At 38.3% G+C, this 14,732-nt stretch overlaps 1 protein-coding gene across 22 annotated transcripts in view; it reads left to right on the top strand.

Annotated features, from left to right (window-relative positions):
- Positions 1 to 14,732, top strand: part of MAST4 (microtubule associated serine/threonine kinase family member 4) — a 210,853-nt gene that overhangs the window by 141,587 nt on the left and 54,534 nt on the right. For 14 of the 22 annotated variants that reach the window (XM_083703393.1, XM_083703394.1, XM_083703391.1 and 11 more), the window contains 3 exons: positions 2,233 to 2,321; positions 6,836 to 6,905; positions 11,081 to 11,159. In XM_083703393.1, coding sequence (XP_083559519.1) covers positions 2,233 to 2,321; positions 6,836 to 6,905; positions 11,081 to 11,159 — 238 coding nt within the window. Of the gene's footprint in view, positions 1 to 2,232; positions 2,322 to 6,835; positions 6,906 to 10,317; positions 10,339 to 11,080; positions 11,160 to 14,732 lie in introns of all 22 variants that reach the window. The other 8 variants (XM_083703390.1, XM_083703375.1, XM_083703392.1 and 5 more) reach the window with 1 other exon arrangement.

Below are 14,732 nucleotides of genomic sequence, written 5' to 3'. Positions count from 1 at the left end.
AAAGTAGTTTACAGGAAATATATGTGAAGGTATATGTTTGCCTAGGAGTACTGAGTAGACTATGGTTCCTTAACAAGAGTACTCAAATACTTCTGTTTCTTTAAGGAACTAGAAACTTGTGAAAGGCATTCGAAGTTCTGACACCACTGCTGTAGAACACTCATGTTCAGAGCCCTATTTACCACTTGTTTTCGGAGCAGATAAAATCCTACTTCGGTTTGGTTTTTATTTGTGTTATTTGGGAAATAGCTTCTCTCATTGAAATCATATTATTGGCCTTCAGGGATGGATTTCGCTTACATGGGGTTGTGACTCCACAACTATGCCACTGCAAAAACAGATTGAGTGGTATCCAACTAAGTCATGCTCTTCGTAGGTCCATTGAAATTAATCGACTTAGGATGAATTTATTGTAAGTCTGTTTACTTCAATGGGTTTACTCTGAGTATGACTTAGCTGGATACCACCCTTCTGCAGGAACTTGATCGGTGTTTTATTTCCTTGCCTATAGAAGTGTGAGCTATTTGTATTTTTGTTGCTTGTGTGTGTGCATGTATGTCTTTGAAGACTTACAGTGTGAATTAAATGTATGCATTCACCCTTCCTTAGTTTAAACAGACCATATACTTTCACTTCAGAATGTCCCAGGTATAGTTCCCAATATCTTCAGTTAAAAAGAATCAGGTAGCAGATGATGGGTATTATGGTAAAATCTGGGTGTGAGGCTGCTCTGCCACCCAGCTCGTCGGACTAAGTCCGCGGGTCCCTGCGGAGGAAAATGAGCTCAGCCGGAGACAGGAGCAAGCTGCAGAAGATCCAAGTTTATTGCGCAACAGGTTCAAGGTGAGATTGAACAGCGAGAAAGGGGTGACATGAACTTTTAAAACTTCCATCCATGTCCCAGAATACAGTGCAAAATACATCCCAGTTACATCATGAATACATTAAGAAGAGGTTGGGTTACACAGGATTATCATATGGAGGAGGGAGGGGGAATATGCAGAGCTGGAGATATGCGCAGATAAGCACATTCTGAGTACCGGTGATGAGAAGACAATGGTCCATGTATGCATAGTCTGCCACCTGGTATTGCCCGGAGGAAAGGCTTGGCAGAGTGATTTGACAGGATTAGGGTCTTGCTTGAGGGATTATGGAGGACAGGGGAGGTGTCATGGAGTCCTAGAGAAATTGAGCAAATTGGCACGTTGATTTTCTATGAATTTTATAGATTTTAGTCCCTTTTGACATTGACAATTGGACTTGGAAATAAATGGATATATTGTAGCGAAGAAGAAGGTGAAGAAGACATGCCCCCCCTTCCGTATCATGGGAAAGAACTGTGCCTGATACCCCAGAGAGTCACTATCAGTCAGAGTACTAGGCTAGATTGACAAATAGTATGACCTGGTATAAGGCAGTTTCCTATGTTCATTCTGAAGATGTAACAGAATAATTTGTATTCCAAATGTTAACATATTTGATGCACACATTTTTGCTCATTCACAATTTCATTATCTTAGGGGAAATAATTTACATGTGTGTTTCAAGGTGGAAGATGATATTCTTAGGTGTATTTGATTATAATTACAAGAGTATGAATTCACTTAAAGCTGCAAAGGTCCTGCTTTTTAGTAGATGTATGCGCTTGCCATTCATGTCATAATTATCTGTAATGGAGAAAAATAGTGATTTGCAGTGCTTGAGATGAAAAATGTATGAGTGAAAGAACACATTTATCTTTGTAGGATGTGCCTGCTCTATTTACAAAAAGACGCAGATGTGAAATTTGCTTCAATAATTAGATTTTTAATTAGTATATCATAAGATAGATAGATTATTGCCCTGGATGGAATTAGGAAATCCATGTATCAAATGGTGGTTTTAAATGGTCATCTTTTTTTCTGACATTTTTATGTATTATAAATAAGACTGTTGTTCTGTATCAGATAAAATGTCAGTGTTAATAGTGTAATGTCATAGTGGCAGGTGGATTTCTTTGGGGATAATATCTGCATTAAAATTGTGGTTATAATTAACCTTAATGCATTTTCTCCTGCTGATATATGGGATATAACTCATTTAACATTCAGTGTGTGGTATAATTCTAGGGTTTCTCCCCTCCCCTGAATTCAGAATGCTTATCACAAGATAGTAATTCTGAGTTAAATAGAGGGTTGGGATGCTACATATTTGAACCATTTGTACTTTAAGTATTCTTTTCTCTTCCTACAGTTGCCGGACAAGTAACCGAAAAAGTTTGATATGCAATGGACAGTCCCCAGCTATGCCCCGGCCCCATTCGCCACTTTCAGCTCATGCAGGTAAATTCCACTGTTTCCATAGACTTAAGAGAGAAATATTGTAGTCTGTGATTATATAAGGTGACTGGATTGGGGTACCCTAGTACTTCCAATGATCACTGTAGAACCAAGACTAGAATGAAAGTTTGAAATTTTAGTTTTTAATGCTGGTTTAAACACATTAATGGTAAGTTTTAGCAGCAGCAACACCAGAAAATTCCTTAGGTATCAAAGTCCAGAGGAAATAAAAAGCTATTTGCCTGGTGCAAAGACCAGACAAATTTCATTAAAAAGGTGCTGCAACAGAGAAGGCCATCCCTCTGGTCCTTGCCTACCTCATTTCAAATAGCAGAGACACTGAAAATTATTTGCAGATTATTGCTGTACATAGACAGGTTGATGAGTAAACTAATCTTTCTCTAGGTCCCAGTGGCGTAGCGTGGGTTGTCAGCACCCGGGGCAAGGAAAGTAATTTGCACCCCCTAACCCGTGGATTTGCGCCCCCTAACCCTAACCCCCAGATGTTGCGCCCAGTGCGACCGGCCCCCCCCTGCACCCCCCACGCTACGCCACTGCTAGGTCCTCAGTCTTAACAGTGTTTCACAGGAAAAAACACCAGCATGTGGAGGTGGGGGTGGGAATAAAGGTATCACCAGGTTGTGGATCTGACATTTTCACAAAAAAACTCTTTGGTTTTAAGTGATTTTCAATTTGCATTTGTATAGAAAAAAGATTCTACATAGCTGATCGCACGCATAATATCTGATCACAAATATATTTTCATTTCCATTCACAGTTAGCGCCTAATTAATTGATACTGGTTCCTAAAATGGAACTGTTTTTCCAGCTCTGGGTTGAAAACTTCATGCACATAAAATGCTCAGTTCACACAATTCAAATGAAAGAAATGAGAGACAGCAGTGTCATATAGAAATACATTTAAGCAAAGAATGGAGTCTTTAAGCATTAACATAAAACATGAGGACAGAAGGAGAGACAAGAAAATAACATTATGGTTGTAATTTTAAAGCAATTGTACTATGACAGAACTTCTCTGAAACATGAATACTTGATAAGTTACACATTTATTTCACTGCAAATCTTACTAAAGTTTACCAAATCAAAATGCCTATACAACAAAATTATATACCAGAAATATATTTACAGTTTAGGAACTGTCATTTTCCAGTCCTGATTTTATGCTTTTTTTCATTAGGAGACATATTATAGACCAACTGAAATATGCAATACAGATAAATTGTAGTACTGTACTGACAGCCACCAACATTTCTGTAGGTTTAAATTTTCCCAAACACTCTTTCCCAGGGGCTTGTTTGGAGACATTGAATTGAAAGTTTTATTCAAAGCAAGCCTGCTGCTAGTGCAACAAGGCCACTTAGTGAAAAATTAACATTTTCCTTTCAGAAAGTGCATGTTCTGATAGATAATCAGATAAAAGAGATAGGAAACTTTCCTGTAGTGAGCTCTGTTATCTTCTGGGATCATCTACATTTAATCAAGCTCTTGTAGGTCCTCAGCAACATATTCTGAAACCTTTTCCCACATAAATCATCTGGCAGTTTCTTGGAAAATTATTTTTTTGCCATCTGCAGCAAAGTTACATTCTAGGGTGTCAAAACAGAGACAATAGCTTCCTGGATAGTTGCCTGAATTATAAAATTTGCCAGATTACTACAAACTAATAAATTTGAGTAGTTACTAGTATATTTTATGACTATGATGATAAATGCGGATAGGCATTAAAGAGAGTTGTCAAGTGGTAACAACAAGGTTTCTAACTGATCCTGTGTATAATCTAAAAGATCAGTTATTATTAATCTCCCTTAGTACCGTCTGTGTATCAAAACACTTGTTCCAGGCACTAAAGCACAGCAATAATCTGTAGTCAGTGCAATAGTTGCTCTCTCAGAGTTCTTCAGGATTTCTGAAGCTCTTCATTCTGAATATATTCACATAATGCAACATGTATGCAACACAGCTCCTAATATATTGCCATTAAATACAGTATTTTGAAATACTGATTACTCGCTCTCAGTGTTTGCCTCTCCCTGGAGAGTGTAGTGTTAATTATATAACGCCTGACCTTACCAATCAGGTTTACTTTATCTGGCCAGAAACGTCAGTAGTAGTCTCGACAGCAAATGAAATATGTGAAAGCTGAAACAGCCAGCAAAATCCCTGAGAACAGTAGGATTTGAGTAATAAGGAAGCAGTGCACATATGGGCAGAGAATTAACTGGCACTGGTTGTCATTTGAAAGCCTCTCAGGTATTGACTTGCAGATAGGTGGATGAGTACTGAGAGAAATGCTGTGAGCGATGAAGGTCATAGATGAGACTCCAGTTGCTTTTCTGAAATGCCACACCTTAAATCGTGGCAGCAGTATGATTCCTATTCCTATTGTCTCTGGGTTTTCTTGCCGTCTGTTTGAGTTATTTGAATGCTTAAACGAGTCAGCTGTGCAACATGCTGTGAACTCTTTTGCATCTAAATATTGAGTTTAGTGACTGGCAAAGGCAATAAAGTTTTAAAAGAAAATCAATATATTCAGCAAAAGCAAATCTTCAGCTGTAGGGATGTGTGTTCTTCCAAGCATCTTCCTCATAAGATTTCTGCTTAAGATCTATTTGCCCCAAGAGTTCAAGACAAGATTTTCTAGTGAAGTGTGGGCTGATTTACCAACTTTTCCCTTCAGAGGTGGATCCCCAGTTAGGATGGTCAAACCCCCAAAACTTATGGATTCTGATGGATTCCTGGCCATTCTGGGGTTTTTTCTGGTGGATAAAGCTGGTGATCCTTCTGAGGCCCTCATCTTGCTGTGAAATGGCATGATGCAAAGGGCCATAAGTACAATCACTCCTGACTGTCCTCTCTGAGAATATGGAACACATTCTCTGCCCCTGGTATATTGGGAAGAGATGTGCTATGAAACAGGCTAAACAGTGTAGAACACCGGTGGTGAATGCCCTGCTATGAAGAAAACCAAATGTGTGTTGGAGCACATAACCATGTGGGCAGTGAGCAGGGCCACCTTTGCTGCTCCCATCACTTCATTGCGTAACCAGCCATTAGAGCCCTTCAGGGTGGACCATAGGGTGTCGACACCAAATTGGTTAATGGAGCCCGGAACACCTCTGAGATTTTCTTTGATGACCAAAATTAATCTTGAGGAATGACTATAATAGAATAATTATACAGTAGTTGAATAATTAACCTTTTCCAGTAGAACTCTAGTGTTGATTATGACCACTGGTTAATTACTGTTTAAGCATCTGCAGTGCATCACTCTTTAGTACACATACTGGATAATTATTTACTACCTTTAAAACTAAATAATGTTGTCAAATAGAAAAAGACAAACCTTGCGTGCAATAACTCAGCTTTATTTCCTTGAACAGTGTAATCTTCTTTCTATATATTGGACTGTGTGCTTATCAGAAACCTAGTGGGTTGTGTGTTTCTCTAGAAAGATGATTATGTATTTCTTGACAGACACCACTGCTCATAAAAAGAACATTCTTGCTTGTGTCGCCTTTACGTTTCCCCTGTAGACAGACCACATGCTCTAATTATGCATGCTGAGAGGCAGGCTGGAATAGTGGTGAACTTTCCCTCAACAGCTGCCTGCCAAGCTTTCTCAGTGTTCAGCAGCAGGTTGAGTGGTCTAATGTGAGAAAGTAACAAGGCCCCAAAGGAAATGTTCTCTTCACAATGAGCAGACACATCTTCATATCATTCAAGATCACCTCCCCATGCCTTGGTCTTGCCAGTCCTGGGAATAACTTTCTATCTAATTTTCATGGTTTGCTTGTTGGCACATAGAATGGTTTTTAAAAGGGGAGGGGGGGCAAGAAAAATGTTGAGAAATAACATTTTTAAACTGTGGATATCAGTGTTTATTGCAAATGGCCTTAAATGCTGATATATTGAGAACAGATATATACATATTTTATATACTTTTTTTAAAAAAGCAGAGTTTCAGTCTTAATATTCTGCCCCCCAAACAGAAATATTTCTGTATCTGTGGTGAACTAATTTTGGTTGAGATGATATAATTTATGTCTTTTGTGTTCTCGTTTTGTATATTTATGTTATATATTACGTTTTTATGTTATATTTAAATATTTAGATGAAGGGTGGTATATAAATTCAAGGAATAAAATAATAAACACATAAAAATATATATTGAGAGAACCACAGATAGATAGCAAGATGGAAGTTAAGAGTCTAGCTTCCATTTTATTTACATTTTAGATAATTATATTTTATTTACTTACTTTACATGCCACTCCATAACAAAAGCAGTCAAGGCAGCACTGGGCGAGCCAATGTATATGGCTGGAATAGAACTTGAAGGTTACACTATTTGACCAACTTAAAGCACGATACACATTAAGTGCTATACAAACAAATGATAATCAGAGCAAAATAGGTTTCTGAGGATTTTCACTGAGTCTAACTATGATTGTATGACACTTTAAATAATTTTCTTACTTTCTTCTGTTTCTCACCAGGGAGCAGTCCTCAAGATAGCCCTAGAAATTTTTCTCCTAGTGCCTCAGCCCACTTTTCTTTTGCACGAAGGTAGGATGGGTTTGTGTGTATTTGATGTGTCATAATTAATAGTTGGGAATCATGCTTCGCTTTGGATTTATGCATTTATAATATGCTGGTGGAGGTAAGAAACACCAATATATGTTGCATTAAAATGCAATTCAATTTATAATAGTCTTCATAACTTGCTTCTTGATACTGCTAATTTCTTGCAATATCTAAAGTTCATTCATATAAGAACCAGAATTATCACCTTTTTCCCTTCCTTCATAGTAATTTAATTTAACTTAACTTAATTTAATTTAATTTTTAAAAGACTAGAAAACGCATATAGAATTTACAGTGGCCTGTAATCCAGCCTTTGCAAAACTGTACTAGTGAATTATAGGAACCCAGAATTGTAGAGTTGGAAAGGACCTTGAGGGTCATCTAGTTCAACCCTACAATGCAGGAATCTCACCTTGATCAGATGGCCATACAACCTTTGTTTAAAAACATCAAAGGAAGGAGAGTCCATCACTTCTCATGATAGGTATCAGTACATTCTAAAACCTTCCACTCATAAATTGGTATGTGCTATTTCATGCGGCATCTTGAGAAAGAGTCCTTTGACTTCAAACTAGCTCTTCCACAACTGTAATGATACGTGTGTTGTTATGGGAAATACTGAAGGAGTTATCTACCTCACTGATTTCCAAAACCAGTTTCCTACTACACTGAAAGGAGCCAACTGGGGTGGAGTACAGTATGGGAATCTGTCAAAAGAGATTGTCACTACATTGTCATTCTGCAGAACTATTAATTAAGCCACAATGCTGTGTGGTGAGTCACCCAGAGAAGAGCTGCCATTGTTGATTAGGGTGACTCTACTGATGGAGATGCCCCTAGCAGAACGAAACCCAGAAAATACAACAGAGTGAAAGTTGTGTTAGAAGAAGAGTGGATCCTGCCTCATCTGGCATAGTACCTCACAAAGGTGTTCCTGGGTTTTGTCTACCCAGGAACACCTTTGTGAGGATTAATTTTTGTATAGTTCTTGGAAGATGCATTTGTGATTGTATAGTACTATTGCATCAGTATAAGTGATCTGTTGGTCACCTGAAGTATTTAACTAATCTGAAGCATAGGATTACAATTACTTGTGAATACATTGCGGGTTGGTTAATGGGTACTCAGCTGTATCAGAAAATGAACCGATTCTATATAAAGGAAACCAGTGGTTTCTAAAAAATTGTTATCTGAAGCATGCACAGATAACCAATGTAGCTGATATGTAGCATGAAGTTCAAATGTTACACCTTCCTCCCCACCTGTCTCGGCACCCATAAATAGATGTGAAAATAACATTAAAACTGGAATGTTCGAACATGATAATTGTCAAATGTTGGACAATGACCCCACTTTCTCTAGTGGATTCAGTAACCTGGGTAAGAAATACCTCTTCTCCAAATAACTGCAGTCTCCTGCAGTTTTTGCCTGTGATCCTTTCTCTTTTTTTGGTGATTGGAGTGAGAAGAAAGCCACAAACCTGAATACAATTCCATTTGTCACTGCCTTATAGAAATCATATAAGTTTTAATGTTGGGAGAGACAGATGCATAAAATGTTACATCTTGATTATATACAGATTTATTTGAAAATTCTGATTGATTTATCTTGCAGTTTCTATTCTTTCAACATTTTTTTTAAGGATATACTATTCCTTCCCAATTTATTTTCCATCTTCTTTTCATATTTGTTCAGAAACATAAACCACTACTATGTATTTCGGAATAGCTGATTGAAAACTAATTTACATTGTGTGCCAGTTTTATACACCAGAGGAAATACCAATAGGAAAAAAATAGAACTGTAGCATAATAAATTGCATTGATTCTCTGAGTTGTAACTGTTACCATGAGCAAAATTCAAAGCCAGGAATGCAGGAGTTACCTCTTCTTCTATTTGTATATAGGAATTTCCCATTGTAAAGACTAAGTTTTGCCTTGCTCATAGAATAAAACAGAGGATCTTATGCACATGTGTTTTATTGAAAGCCCAACCTAAGAGTTTTGGGAATGAAAAGTAATTGGTCCATCCTAACTTTGCTCATTTAAAAGAACTGTGCATCTCAAAAATCTGAAAAAAGTCTACCTAACTACTGTCATTACCTGTTTAGGATATGTGTTTTAAATATTTAACATTATATATTTGTGCTCATAGAAATGTTTCTCTCTGAATTACTACTTTCGGCAACAATCTATTTTTCAGTGAGGAAATAATCTGTTCTTTAAAAAGAGGTTCTCGTTCCCCCGCCTTCTAGATTAGAGCAAGTCTTACACAATGCATTTTCTTCATTGCTTTGTTTTCATAGCTCAATGAGCAAGCTAGAAGTGGCAAAGTGCCATTATAGCAGCACTCCCTTCTATTTACCCCTCTGCAATATGAGTAAAATTGTCATCACTCTAGCTGACTGCTGTGCATATAGTAAGGATCCTGAAATACATGTGAGGATACATCACAATATGAGACTTAGTTCTCATACCATGCAAGTGAGAAAGTTGGCAGAGCAAAAAACATAGTATGGTAACATGAAAGGGGTGACTGTCTAGTCCAAAAGACCATCAGTGGTCCATTAACTTCATTTAGCTGGTCTTTGGCATGCTTGTAAAGATACAATTAAAAACATTACAGCATCTAGCACAGCACATTACAATTGCTCCAACAACTAGAAAAATTATTAAGTGGTCCACCAAGACCCTCAGCAACCAAGTGGTCCACAGGCGGAAAAATTGGGAACTACTGATCTATTCAGCACAGCAGTTTTCTTTAAAACACAACAAATTTCTAATAAGCAAAAGTTCATATCTCCTATTTCTGAATGGATTCCACTGGTTGCTCTTCTAGCCTTCTCTGGAAACGTAGCAAGACTGGCGTCTCCCTATTTCTTCATGGGGAATAGGACTTCATGGGACTTCCACTTTAGAAGTCACCTTGGTCTGATACCACTTTGTTGTAGCATTATGAAAAAAATCACCAACAAGGTGTTTGTGTAAATAGAAGCAGGTTGTTGCATTTACCAAAGTTGAGTAAAAGATAGAGAATGGGCTTTGAATAAACAACAAAGTTGCATCATTAAGTTATGTCAGGGATGGAGAACCCGAGGCCCTCCTTTATGTTGGATTCCCAACTCCCATCAGCCCCAGCTGCCATGGTTCTTGATCAGGGATTATGTGAGTTGTAACCTGACAAAATCTGGAGTACCACACATCCCCCACCCCAGAGTTGTGTTTCTTTTTACATCTGTTGTAAAATTGGAAGATCTTTTGCAAAATGCCATGCAGGGTACGTCCCCATATATTTTGAAGCTGTCTATGCTGATTGTCATGCACTTATATTTAGTAAGTTGTTGTTCTACTTCTTCATTTGTTTTTTAAATATACTTTGCACAATTATAATGCAGTCATGGGCATCGAAACGAGAGGTAACTGTCACGAAAACTTACTACTCTCTTTTTGTGGTTTGTTAATTTGATTGTAAATTTCTGACTAGGATTGCCAACTGCCTAGAAACAAACCAGCCAAGCCAGGGTTTTTCCTTTTTCTCAGAACAAGTGGGGTGGGGAAAGCTGATTAACTATTAGTTAAGCAGCACTGTGTAACCTTATTGCATACACGGGTCACATGGGTCACAAAAATGTAAAAGGCTCTCATTCACCACTGGAGCCCAGGAAGACAGCATTGAAGGAGCTCTCTTTACCATTGTGCAGAGTATTTAGGCCTCATCCAGCTGAAAAGTTGGCAGTCCTATGTCTGAATGTGGACTACATGTAGCAGAATTTGGTAAATGTTTTGTTTTACCAAAATTTATAATTTTATGAAGACGTTTAGTTTTGCAAGTCAAGCTGCTGGAATTCTTGGTGCATTTGAGATACATTTCCATGTACATTCCATTTTCTAGCCTGTCATGGTTGTGCATCGGTCTCTCCTCCATCCTGTTCCTGTTTTGCATTGTCTCTAACCGATATCCTAAAACATCCCATTCACAGTTGGATTATTTCATGTGCTTTTTTTTAAAAAAGTACCTTGTAAAAACGCTTGCTTATGAGCTTGTCTGTATTTCCTCATGGTACACCACAACATTTCATGAATTCTACTCCAACAGTTTTTGTATAATACTGTAGTGTTAACAGTTGTCTTATGTGACTTAACTCAAATTCCCAACAGGACTGATGGACGACGTTGGTCACTGGCATCTCTCCCCTCTTCTGGCTATGGTACAAATACTCCAAGCTCAACTGTTTCAGTAAGTAACAATCAATCAATCAACAGCTATCTAGCTAGCTAGCTTCTGCTTGTAATATATTCTCAGATTCAGCCCTTGTAAGATTTTAAACAATAATGTAGACTTCTACTAGTATCTACAGTAGCGGTAGGGTTATAGGGAGATTGGGGGAGGCTCTATCCCAGCAATACCATCTATTAACATTTTAAAGGATTTTAATTGGATCGCCCGCCCCACTATGCTTGTCAAAATATTTACTATTTTAACTTTTTCTGCCAATGAGTAGATGCTGTCTGCTGAACTTGAATGAAAAAAAAATTAAGTGCAGTGCTTGAAAACAGTTACAGGCATGCTAGCTAATAAGTAATTGTTAAGGCAGCCTCACTGACATAATAGAGAATTTGTCCTGATCCTCTGCCCAAAAATGCTATTCAAGTAGAGCTGTATTTCTAACAAATACACTTTTTTTGTTATTGTCCCTCCTTCAACAGGCACACTGTGTGTTATAACTACTGTTGATTTCCCTTCTTTCATATAATATACAGTACAACATGATAGTATATTTTATATATGCCAGAAGGTACTTTGTATCCTCCCATAACTCATTTTCACTTTGAAATTTTTATTTAGCAGAATTCCATGCATCACTTAACTATAATACAAATAGTTATTTTTCCCGTTACACAGTTTGGGGCCCATTTCCCTTGAAGTAAATCCATGTTCTATTGAAGCCAATCATTTTCACTGCAAGATAGGTTTGGATGCCTGAATAATTACATATTCATATCTTGATAGGTACAACCTGGCTCTTCATACTAATTTTTAAGATTAGGTGACGTTTAGATAGCTATAAGAAAATACGAACCACAGTTAATCTACTGGTAGGCCGTTAAGAGATCACAGCATAAATTGTCATATTCTGTTATTGTTTTAAACCTTCTGGAAATAGTTTCATGTAAACTGTTATGTTGAGGAAAATTAAGAAAAAGCCTTTGAACTATCTGTCATTGGGAAGATGGCTCTGAATAATAAACATAGATAAAATAAAAACTGACAAATTGCCAACTGGGTCCAGATGGCATTCGCCAGAGAGTTCTCAAAGAACACAAATGTGAAATGGCTGATCTTCCAACAGAAATATGTAACTTGTCACTCAGATTAGCCTTCATACCAGAGGACTGGAAAGCAGCCAATATAACACCAATTTTAAAAAAGGCGTCTAGGGAGATCCTGGAAATTACAGGCCAATTTGCTTAACGTCTGGCCTGGGACAACTAGCAGAAAGTATTTTTAAAGATAAGCTAACCAAGCATGTAGAAGAACAAGTCTTGCTGAAGTAGAGCTGGCATGGCTTCTGCAAGGGCAAGACCAGTTTCATGAACCTATTAGAGTTTTTTGAGATTGTGAACAAGCTCACGGGGGTGATCCAGTTGGCATACTTGGGCTTTCAAGAAGCTTTCAATTAGGTCCCTCACCAAAGTCTCCCGAGTAAGATTAGCAGTCATTGACTAAGAGGAGAGGTCCTCTTATGGGTCAGGGATTGGGTAATTAGCAGAAAACAGAGAGTAGGAATAAATGGGCAGTTCTCTGAATGGAGAAAGGGGAGTCCCCCAAGGATTGGTATTGGGACTTGTGCATTTTAGCTTGTTTATAAATGAATTGAAGTTAGGGGTGAGCAGTGAGGTAGCCAAGCATGCTGATGATATTGTTCGGGTTTGTTAAAGCAAAAAAGAGATTGTGAAATGCTTCAACAGAAATGAATGGACAGTAAAATGGCAAATGCAGTTCAGTGCAAACAAGTGTAAAGTGATGCAAAACATTCTAATTTCACACACACATATATATGCTCATGTAGTCTGAACTTGTAGTGACTGACCATGAATGAGACCTTGAGGTTGTAGTGGACAGCTCAATAAAGATGTAGTTCCAGAGTGTGGCAGCTGTGAAAAAGCATTATGACAATCTCATAATGCTGTTATACAAATCTGTTGTGTGACCACAATTGAAATACTTTATACAGTTCTGGTCTCCAAACCTCAAGTAGAATATTATAGAGTCGGAAAAGATTCAGAAAAGAGCATCCAAAATGATTGAAGAGATGAAGCAATTCTCCTGTGAGGAAAGGTTGCAGCATTTGGAACTTATGCAAAATGCAAATAGGAGGTGACATGAGAAAAGCTTATCAGATTATGTATAACATGGAGGAAATAGGTAGAGAAAAATGTTTCTGCCTCCTTCTTATTAAACCAGAACTTATGAACATCTATTGAAGCTGAATATTGGGAGATTCAGGACAGATAAAGTAAAGTGTTTATTCACACAGTGCACATTTAAACTGTGGACCTAAGGGCACCAACTTAGATGGCTTTAAAAGAGGATTAGATAAATTCATGGAGGAGAAGGCTATCGGTGGCTATAAGTCGTGATGGTTATGCTTTACCTCTTCCGTCAGAGGCACTATGCCTATGAAAACCAGTTGCTGGCAATTGTAGGTGGGCAGAGTGCTGTTGCGCTCGGGTCCTCCTTGCAGGCTACCCACAGGGCGTGGAGGAGCTTGGGCTCTCAAATTTCAGCAGCGCCCTGCACAACTCCCAGAATTGGCGTTCCCCACCTCTCATATTCCATTCTAAATCATAGTTGTGGCATTCATTCCCAAGGCTCCAGGCCTAGTGTGACCAAACCAGTCACACTCTCCTAAATCTGCCACAGCCTTGTGGTTGGCCACTACATGAACAGGATGCTGGACTATAAGGGCCAGTGATGCGATCCAGCATGACTCTTCTCACACTTCTTAAGCAGGCATAGGCAAACTCAGCCCTCCAGATATTTTGGGACTACAATTCTCATCATCCCTGACCGCTGATCCCGTTAGCTAGGGATGATGGGAGTTGTAGTCCCAAAACATCTGGAGGGCCGAGTTTGCCTATGCCTGTTCTTAACTGATCAATCTGAAGCTGTCAGCACAAAGGATTGTATGTAAGCATAGGTAAGGTAAAATTAATAGAAAACTCCTTTGCTCATTGCTTTTTTATCCTAGATCTTAAACAAAGAGGATAGCATTTCAAAAGAAAATCTATTCATAGTAATATTCAAGCAAGCAACTATTTTGGTCTTCAAGATTTATACAGATGTTTGCTTTGTGAATCTGAATAATTGACTGAACACATGCTTGGAGACTGGATAGAAAATTTCAGTAAGGCATTTCTCCAGAAAGGTGAAGTATTGCTGCCTCGGGATTTAGAAGCAGCAGCAGCCTGTTAGAAGGAAACTAACTGTTCCTCCCCATCATGTGTTCCTTCTGCAAAGCAAATGTGCCTCTTTACTACACCAAAGTAAATATCCATGTAGGAAAGTGTATTAAGTGGAGTGATTCTGGAACATAGGAATATAGAAAACTTCCTTATACCAAGCCAGTCCATCAAGCTCAGTAACGTAGACTCTCACTGACAGCAGCATTCGAAGGTTTCCAGTAGGAGTTATTCCCAGCTCTACATGGAAAACACCAGGGGTTGAACCTGGGACTTTTCATATGCAAAGGATGTGCTCTACCACTGTGCTATAAGCCTTCCTCAAAATTGCTTCTGAAAATTGCTT

The sequence above is a fragment of the Podarcis gaigeae genome (genome assembly GCF_964106915.1).
Source record: "Podarcis gaigeae genome assembly, chromosome: 11".
Taxonomy (NCBI): domain Eukaryota; kingdom Metazoa; phylum Chordata; class Lepidosauria; order Squamata; family Lacertidae; genus Podarcis; species Podarcis gaigeae.
Note: the sequence above shows the minus strand (reverse complement) of the source record. Positions and strands in the feature narration are given on the sequence as shown.